Consider the following 10321-nt stretch of genomic DNA (forward strand, 5'->3'; position numbering starts at 1 on the left):
AAGATATGATACTGAAACTGCTTTTTTTCCTTTTTATCTTACTTGTCATAAAATAGAAAAAAAGCTATGGCTGTATGAAGCTAAGTATGCAGACCTACATGCCATAACAAGGGATGAACATACTACTACTGCAAGTCATGTGCTTATACTTGTGCATCACACTGTAAGGGCCTGAATTTTAAAAAGTTCAGGGAATTTGAGAGGATTGCAGCAAAAACTAAGCACACAGCATCTGCTTCAGAGTCTCAGCCTTGTCTGAAGTAAAGGTCACAGAAAATACTCCCCATAGACAACGTTAAGAACAATCCCTTCACCAGTTGCTGGGATGACCTAATAACCAAGTGGTCATCCCGTAGTTTTAATGACACCTACTCTAAGAGACAGGCTTTGTGCAGTAGGGAGATGCAGTTAGATCTTGTGTTAGATCTGGTGAAGCAGTCAGCCAGGTACAGTACTATCAAAATCAGATTATTAAAAATACATGTAAAAACTCACAATAAGTCACCATACTTATTCTGTACTAGTATTTTTTTTTTAACCTCTAGCTAGGATTTTAGTAAATAAAAACGCGGCCTGTTTTTGTCAGTTTCATATTTGAGTATGGCAAATAAGAAGCAAAGCAACTATCTTAAAAAAGGGGAGAGTAAACAACGCAGTCAGCAGTAAAGTATATATGCTACATTCAAACCCCAAACACATCGCTAAGTATTTACAGAAGAAATCTTTTCTTCAAGAGCTCTCAGCTGTAAAGCTATGTTTGTACAAATACTATATGGTAACAGTTTTACCGGTTACAATTGGGAAGGCATTTTGGAAAAAAGTCGTTTCTTTACATATCCCCTTGTCTTCTTTCTTCAGTGACATGAAAGCTTTGCTGCACAAAGACACGACACAGTGCTGGTTCAAAGGCAGTCCAAATATATTGGTATTGTTTCAGCTAGTCTTGAATCACACCTGCCAGGTCTTACAGTTAGCAGGTTTTTTTGTTAGGACTGCTCCGCGAAGGTTCCTTTCCTCGCCACTGCCGAGCTGAGTCTTTGTCATTAGAAAGTGCGTTTGGGCGGTCAGGTGTGGTTGCTAACCTGGATGAATCTTTACCTACATTCTGTTTTCTTGAAGCAGACTGCTGAGCCTGAACGGCATCTTTTCCCTTTACATCCACAGTGTTACCAAAAAGAGACTTTTCTTGATTTCCAGGTTTCCCCCCAAGGTTTGAAGCAGGGTGGTGAGCTTCTACAACAACAGCAGCACTGTGCAAGGCCATCAGTGAGACACTTTTAGTCATTTCTGCCTTGCCGCTCCCTGAAGAAGAGGTGCTTTTCTTACTCAGTTCCTTGCAGGTTGCAGGAAGCTCAGGTGAGCCTGCTTTAACCTTTGCTGAAGATGCATCACTCTTCACTAAAGACAAAACAAACGCTTCTTGTTTACATTCAGAGAAGTTGGCTGAAGAAGTCAGTGGCTTTCCTGGTGCTGCAGCCACGCGACAAGAACTCTGCCCGCTGGCAGCCAACAGATGTTTTACTGCAATCTGCTTGTTCGCATCCTCTGGCTGTTTTTGATTAACTTGTTCTTTCCCTTTTGAATCTTGAGAGCTTTTGCTACCTGTGGTCGCTTTTTCTGCTCCTTTCCCTCTGGCATCACAGTTTGCGAGGCAAAGGGTAGGCTCTACTTTCCCACTGTCAAGCTGAACATAAAGTGCGTCAGTGCATATTTTTCCTTCGGGTCTTTTGTCTGCAGAGATCATCTGGTTACCAGGACTTCTGTCTGCCTGTTTGCTCAGCAAGAGACAGTCTTTCACAGTGGAAAATTTTGGAGACATGGTTTGTTTTTCACCGAGGTGAAGTTGCTTTTGATCAGCAGATTCCCCCAAGCCTGCTGGTTCTTGCCTCTGCATCTGCTTGGAACTGTCTGGGCCTGCTGGTATGGGGCTGACAGCAGAGGATTTGAGTTTGGCATCAGGACTGATGCTGCTGTTTTGGGGGGTGGCTACTGAGCCATGCTCCAAACTGACAGGCCTTTCATCCTGCACATGTTCATTGCTCATTTTTCTCAAAGAGCCTGAAACAGAAGAAGAGGGATCTAGCACATTTTTACTGGCATGTTTCCCGTCTTTCCGGGAGCTGGTAGACACCTGAATAATAGTTTCTTTTTCTTTTGCTGTTGGAGTGTATGTTTTTTGTGACAATGCCTGCTTATCCAAGGACTTAGACTTAGAGGAACTCGTATCAGAGAGTGGTCTGTGTTTATTACTGCTGCTTTCCACATAGGTGGCAGCAGGCTTCACATGTTCTTGAACACCTGCATGAACATCTACAGCACAGTTTCTGCTTACAGTCTCTCTCACAGCAGGGGACCCTGAAGTGTGAAGTTGCTGCTGAGGAACTTGGCTGCACTGCTCTCTCTCAGTAGTTTGAAGCCTTATGTCAGTGAGCTGTTTCTTATCTTTGTTTCCTACATCTCTGGCATTGTCCTTCTGCACAGAGGAAACCAGTGCAGACCCCTCATTTTTAGGATCGCAATCTACTGAGGGTTGCACGGGCCGTTTGGATGGAAGAACTTCACTCTTTGACTCTGCCAGAACTTTCTTAGACTCATTGAGAACTTTCTGCTTGGTTATGTCCCCTTCCACAAAACTACTAGCAACACTGCTGTCATCTTTGCGCAGCTGTTTCAGTGATTCTCGGCCATCCTTGGGTTGTGCTTTGGGGCCAGCTGCCTGCATTTTTCCTTGCATCTGAGGTGGAATGGCAAAATCAGCACAATTTTTTTCACTGCTTTTGGAGTAGCTTGCTATCAGGACATCTGGGACAGACAGCTTGAGAGATGACTCCCTGATCACCTCCACCTTTGCAGGGATAGGCTCACAACTCTGGGCTACAGGCTGTTTGGCAGGCAACTCCTTTTGTATTTGCTTCTCTTTTCCTACAGCTTTTTCAGGAGTGCTTTGGACAGCAGACAGTTTGGAGTATGTTTGAGTAGTTTTAATATTCTGAATTTGAGTAACACAAGACCTTGCCTCCACTGGATTGTCCTTCTGTTTTGAAGGGGAGGTGTCTTTCTTTTGAACAGCTTCTATAACAGAAGTATTGCCTTTAGTAGCTGGACTAGAAACCTTTTTCTCTGTCACTACTTCTGCAGCCACAGGGATGACGGGTGGATTTGGAGAACTCTTGCTTGTTTGCAGAACCTGAGGCTCTGATTCGTTGACTTTGATAGACTTTGAATAGCTTAACAACTGCTCTTTCTGACAGGCCAGTTCTGCCTTCCCACCACTCCCTTGTGGTGCTAGGGGTTTAGGAGATCCCCCATCACTGTTGGTGCTCTGTCCTTCTGACAGCGCACACAAAGGCAGTTCAGTCTTTGAAGCTTGTGGCCCAGAAAGTAAGGCAATGTCTAGTGTGCCCTCGATTGGCTTCAAACAGGAAACAGACCTCCCATCAAGTTTATATTCTGAGGGACTTTTTCTGACAGGAGCCTCAGTGGAAATAAGTGCTGATTTTTCCACACTCACGTCCGCTCGGCCATTCAAGGTCTTGAGAGGAACAAAAGAAACTGAGTTAATCTGAGTAGCATGTGCACTGCCAATAAATGCTCTACCATCAGCAACTGCAGTGGCGTCCTGCTGTATATTTATGGGTCTGCCCGTATTAAGTTGAAGGCATTCATGAACGTTTGATGTCAGTTTGGGTTTTAGCACTGGACAGACACTGTCATCTTTTTCTTCAATGGACATTTTCTTTCTAAGGTAGTCAATATTTGCAAGTTTACCATCTAATCTTTCGAATTTGATGAATTCTTTTGTCGGTACATTTTTATCTGTGTTTTCTCCCTTTCCATTTGGCATCCTGTCAGAGGACTGAGGTAGCACATCTTGCAGTGTACACGGAGGGGAAATTCTTTTGAAGTCATAAGAAATATGACTAACTTCATTAGGTGGAGGCCCATGACACAACATCTGTGCATCTAAAGCAACACCATCATTTGATCTCAAGTTTGCATTCTTTTGAAGAGTGTCTCTGAGTATGCCACCAGCTGACTGGGTCTCCAAAGCAACAATTTTTGTTTCAAACTGATTTGATCTTTCTAATACCTTCTGGAATGCTTTTTTGTCTCTTTCTTCCAGTCTTAAAGTATTGGGATTTTCTGATTCACTGCTAGGTTCAGGTATAACAGCATTTGCTTTTTCAGTAAAATCTTGCTTCTTCGTAACTATCTTGACCTTCAGCTTCTCTCTGTCTAACTCATCGATGGATTCTTGCCTACCTAATTTTCGTGAGATGGGCCGTTTCAAGCAGCCCTGCTCTGCAGGCCTGACTCGTGTGAGTGATGGCACATCACACACATTCTCCTCCAAGCTCTGAAGAGTTACCTCCCTTTGGAACAATTCTCTATTCACTTCTTCCTGTGTCACTTCTAGACTGTGTTTTCGTGAACATACGTGTTTCTTATCACTGCCATAAGAGGGTGCAAGTTTCTCTTCAGATTGGACTCTCTTTAGCAGTGGAGATCTTGGTGGCTCTGCACTCTTTGGCCTAACTATATGCCTTACAATAGTTGGAGGGGAGTGCATTTTGCTAGGAAAAGATTGAGCTATTTTTGTATTTCCAATCGAATGTCCTAGCAATGGTGATGGAGACCGCTGAGGGGATGTTGGTTGGGGTGTGGGAGAAGGTGTCCGTGCAAGAGGAGACAGAGGAATGCTGCCAGCTGATTTGCGTCTTCCCGATCTGTATCTTTGCCCACCAAGCTTTGGACCCAAGCCATGAAGAGTGCTGGGTCTTATGTGTCCTGAACCAGCTGGAGAATTGGGAGCACTTGAACTAGGGGAGCTACTCTGGGAAGAGTTAGTACCTACAAAAAGAACAAAACAAACAAAGAAATATAACATTTAGCAAGATTTTTTGAACCTTGTCTAAATGCTCAGTGAGACACAGAACTTTCACCAGTCCAAAAGTTCTACTGTCACACTGTTCCAAAATTTGGAAGGTTTTGAGTGATTGGGCTGTAAACATCTCACCATTCCAATTACATTGCTATTTCTCCCTTTGTTGCTCTGTTCCTTCATCCCCTTAGAGTTATGGCTTCCTTCTATTTAAATAGAGTAACTAATGTTTTCTGCCACTTCAAAGCAACGATTAAGGCTTTCCAAATAATTTACCTTTGCTAAGGGGTTGTATAAGAGCAATCACTTTTAGTACACACTAAAATCATGGCAGAAGTAGAACAGGAAAAAGGGGCAGGCTTTTTAGGAGCCATAAAGATGCATATTTCAGCACTGAGCCCATCTTTTCAACAATAAATCTGCACTCATGAGTGCCCATGCTAGTTCCATTATGTAGCAACTTTTTCCTCAGTTTCATTCTTTTATCAATCAGCCTCTCCTAGGCAAGATTCTACCTTTTACTACAAAACTGGATTGCTCATTACTCAACTTACAGCCATTGGACTTGGATTTAAACTCCGGGACAAACCTAGCAGACAATTCCCTTTTAGGTGCTTTTGTATCATGAAAACACCTTTGATTTTGCATCAGGAATCTTCTTCCCTAGTTTCCCACACAGAAACCAGCTGTTCAATTATTATGCTTGTCAGAGCTGACTACTCTTAGCAGAGTGTAACAGATTTAGGGGGCTCACAAGAAGAAGAACAGATTTCAAGTTCTTTTCCTCTGCCCTCTGCTCCTTTACACGCACCAGATGGAAAATCAGGAGTAGAACGGTAGCTTGGGGTAGGTGATCTAGGAGATAAGCTGTGGGTTGGAGACCCAGGCAAGCTCTCCCCTGATGAAAGTGATCGGTTCAGGCAGGAGAAACTTCTGCTGGTGTGAAGAAGAGGAGAGGGTTGCTTGGCCAGCTTTTTAAAGAGAGATCTTCTCCTAGCGTGAGAAGAGGACAGCATTAATCAGAAGTTAAGATGCATGGAAGATACTCTTACCACAGGCAAAACTCTTGCAAGCTGACTTTGCTTCCCTCTCCTATTATCCTCAGAAAAGCAAATATTAAATCTATGTTTACATGAAAGCAAATCACGCTGCAGAGCATGAAGTTTAGAAAATATCCTGATTTGCTAATAGGTGGGATAGATATTGTAACTAAATCTATTTGTACTAAAATTTAGTCACTGAGTAATGGTTGCCTCCTTATAAATCTTCATTTTCTTAATTTAAGAGCCCACCAAACCTGACAGAGTTATCTATAAAGTACTAGCAATGCACTTATCAAACTAGAAATGCCCATGAACTCAACACTAGAAAGTTTAATTAAAAAAGATACTTAAACCACATTAAGATGCAACCTTAGTTATTCACTTTCTTCCCCACATCTATGTGCATGCCATGCAAAATTTTTAGGGGTTATTTTAACAGATCTAGTTTAGGCAAAACAAGATTGGAAGGACATGTTACAACTATAGGATCTCATAGAAGGTACAAAGATGTAGAACACAAGAGAGAGAACTGTATTAACTTCGTATTTTAAATTAATTGTTATGTATGGACACATAGGAAACATATTTGCCATGAAACAAAAGGATTACTCACCTCTCCAAACTCTCTTTCTTCTTGGTTTTCTTACTGCGCCTGACCATTTGGCTCCTGTAGCTGTTTCGTCTGGCAGGTCCTGTCTTGATGGAAGTGTTTTCAAAAGGCGTTGTCGTTACCGAGACTTTGTTACCACTCTGCCAAAATGGAGGAGGAATCTTTACGTGTGAGTAATACAAGACGACTTTGCCTTAAATTGAAGCTACACCACAAACGTGAATACCACGAGACAGAACTCTAGCACCAGGCTAAGAACCGGCAGTGTGCGAAGCCCTGTGCAGATGTCAGTATAATTTATGTCTGACAAAAGATGACTGGAAAATTCTCAAATTCCGCCAAATTTCCTAAACTTCCTCCATTCCAGCTTCAGGACAAGGAGAAATTCCAGTAATTGCAGCTAGATAGGACAAGACTAAGGATTGACCAAGACTGAAATTTTCAAGCTGAGAGCGTCTACAGAAACATTCCATTTTCCCACAAAGAATAGCTGTCACTGCACAGTGGTCCATTCACTGGACATTCATGTCTCAGAATACCAACTGTTACAATGATGAAATGGAGGTGGAAACTTATCTTCATTATTAATCCAAACAATCCTTTTATCTTGTTAAGAGGTAACAAAGATAATTAACTTAAGCTTTTTAGGACTGTTTGCACAAACAGATGACTCCATAAATAAAACCAAATGGAAACACCTGTATTTTGTTTTAAAAATCCATACCTCCTGCCCAGCGCTGTATACCACTATAGTGAACTTCTTTTCAAAGGAATTCCAATAGCCCAGATTAATTTATGATACAGCACGTTTGGATAAACAATCTTGTTTTGAGTTTGCTCTTGTAAGTAGGGTGCAGGGTTGTCATGTTTCTCTTTTTTTGTAACTGACACAGAAAGTAACTACAACTGCCCAACTGCCTAAAATTACAGAATATTCTCTTACACATTTCTTTTGAAATTGGAAATCTTGGAAGTTCCTCCTGGTTTCGGAGACAGAAACTAAAGACTTAAGAAAAAGTACATTTTGCATTTTTCCTCAGCTCTTTACATCTTCCTGCTACTTCACTGATTTCAAATCTTCTTTTATAACTGACCCTCCCTTTGACAGGCAAAGAGAGTAATGTAATACCATAATGCATGTAACACCATAAATTGTTAATAATATAGGAAGTAAATATACAGCTATCTAAAAGAATTCTGACCTATGTTAGACTGTGCTGAATAGATTACATAAAAACTGCAATATGATAAGCTACAGTGAAAAGCTAAGATGCTACTGTTCATTAAAAAAAGTTGAGCTTTGTTTGTTTTTAAAGAAAAACTATGATTTTCTAATAGGAGAGACCTCAGAAGACTCCACAAGAGAAAAATGTGATATATTATTCACAAAAGTTCAACTGCAGGAACAGAACTTCATTAAGCTCTGTGGGACATGCTGGCTATATATGAGACAAAAACCTCTTGGGTCTTACGATTATGAAAGGCAAGTTCCTGTACAGTAAGCAAGAAAATATTTCATATTCTTTGTTTCCTATTTTCCTCATTGATTTCACTTTAAAAGGAGAAATTGAGAAGTAGCATCATCATCGAAAGCCTGAATTATCTGATGAAGATAGTGGAATTCAAGGAAGTGCTTGAAAAAGTCAATTTTTTTGAGAGACAAAGACATCTCTTTGTGTCAGTGCCTCAAACGTACTTCAGCTATCTCTGCAGAAGTGCCAGTTTACTGCAGAGAAACTAAAATCATAGCAGGATATACAAAGTCATTGACCTTTCTCCAGATCTGTGCAATAGCAGCTTAGAGTTTGTACTTGAACAACCACAAAATCTGATAACTGATCTCTGAAGGAAACAAACATTAACCCGTCAATCCTTGGTGAAAACAGCAAGCTCTTTTGTATCCCAGTTGTCCAATAGTTACCTTTAACAACAACTCAATGACTTCTGTATGAACAAGACCATGCACTGGCTCTCCGTTAATATGAGTGATCAGGTCTCCAGCTTTTAAACCTGCTTGGTAAGCGGCACCTCCTTCTTCCACATTCTGGAAATCAGAGACAGAGAGAATATACACAAAATGGACTCCTGTTTAACCTCCATACTTTCAAGAGTAGTCTTTGTTTAATAAACTCCTTCTATAAAACCAGTTGGCAATGAAGAAAACTTACAGATATTAAGTTATATACAGGAAGAAAAGAAGAAAAATCAGACCAGCCATTTCACTATCAACTACTTAGTCAAACTTTATACTTACAGAGGGCCTGGAATGCTTTCAAACCTCACTAAAATACTGCTTGTTGCCACTGATATTAAGCAAGCTCTGTGTAGCAGGGCAGTTTTCATATGTGATAAAGAAGGGGTAATTCACTCCCCATGACAAAATTTCAGTATTGAATGAAGATTTTTAGCATCCAACACTGAGAAACACTGATGTAATTAAGGCATTGGTCACATGCAGTACCCTAATCATGACAAAAATTAACTCCACAATACAGTTAAGGATTGTTTTAATTTGGTTCAAGTTCACCAGGCTTCCTGTTAGAGGGAACAGTGCAGCACAAAGGTGATGAAGGACGAAACCAAACAGAATTGCAAATTATTTTGAAGGTGGCTTAAATAATTTAAAATCATATTTTAAAATGAGCTTTTGAAGAACTTTAAGTCGTTTAGCCACTACTGAAGCCTACAGTGCTTACACAGCTAAAAAAGCCCAACAAACCTACAGTATTTTGAAAAAAAGCCAAGATTTCCCTTTTACGTCAATGTACCATTTTTTCCCCTTCCTTTCACTGATGTGATGCTACACCAGTGGCAAGATATCCAATTTTTTTATTTATTCCATTATCAGTCAGATGTACCCCATTCTCCAGATTCAGTGTTCTTGATGGATTAATAGGTCTGAGAGGTAAGCAACATGAACAAAAAATGAGTAATACACTACCACATCAGTAGCACTGCTACTTCAAAACCTACAATAAATGTCTAAAACAAAGCACCGTAGAAAATTTTGAAGCTTTTGATCTATTTCTAATAAATTTTTTCAAATTTTTTTTAAGGCAGTTGAAATATTTTAGTTTATACACACACACAATATTTATGTTTATTAAACACACCCATATTTTGCAAGGCGGGGGAACATTGTCACCAAGGACGAGGACAAGGCTGAGGTACTTAATGCCTTCTTTGCCTCAGGTCTTTAATAGCCAGTCCAGGTATCCACAGAGTATTCAGCCCCCTGAGCTGGAAGACAAGGATGGAGAGCACAGGAAACTCCCCGTAATCCATCAGGAAGCAGTTAAGGACCTGCTATGCCACCTGGACACCCACAAGTCCACGGGGTCTGATGGGATCCACCCAAGAGTACTGAGGGAGCTGGTGGAGGAGCTTGCCAAGCCACTATCCATCACTTCTCAGCAGTCCTGGTTAACAGGGAAGGTCCCAGACAACTAGAGGCTTGCCAGTGTGATGCCCATCTACAAGAAGGGCCGGAAGGAAGATCCTGGGAACTACAGGCCTGTCAGCCTGACCTCCGTACCACGCGCACGGGGCATGTGCAGGACAACCAAAGGATCAGGCCCAGCCACCACAGGTTCGTGAAAGGTAGGTCCTGCTTGACCAACCCCATCTCCTTCTATGACCAGGTGACCCACCTAGTGGATGAGGGAATGTGGACGTTGTCTACCTGGACTTTAGTAAAGCCTTTGGCAGCGTCTCCCACAGCATTCTCCTACAGAAACTGGTGGCTCGTGGCTTACACAGGCGTACTCTTCGCTGGGTAAAGAACTG

At 41.4% G+C, this 10321-nt stretch overlaps 1 protein-coding gene across 1 annotated transcript; it reads right to left on the reverse strand.

Annotated features, from left to right (window-relative positions):
- Nucleotides 1–970: 970 nt before the first annotated feature.
- Nucleotides 971–8579, reverse strand: LOC104626687 (microtubule-associated serine/threonine-protein kinase 4-like; the record flags this gene model as incomplete). Its single annotated transcript, XM_010294673.1, has 4 exons — nucleotides 971–4851; nucleotides 5694–5875; nucleotides 6539–6675; nucleotides 8457–8579. Coding segments are annotated over 4 exons (4323 nt in total), but the record flags the coding sequence as incomplete, so codon positions are not given.
- Nucleotides 8580–10321: the final 1742 nt, after the last annotated feature.

The sequence above is a fragment of the Phaethon lepturus genome, unplaced genomic scaffold, assembly GCF_000687285.1.
Source record: "Phaethon lepturus isolate BGI_N335 unplaced genomic scaffold, ASM68728v1 scaffold56559, whole genome shotgun sequence".
NCBI classification, from domain to species: Eukaryota; Metazoa; Chordata; class Aves; order Phaethontiformes; family Phaethontidae; genus Phaethon; species Phaethon lepturus.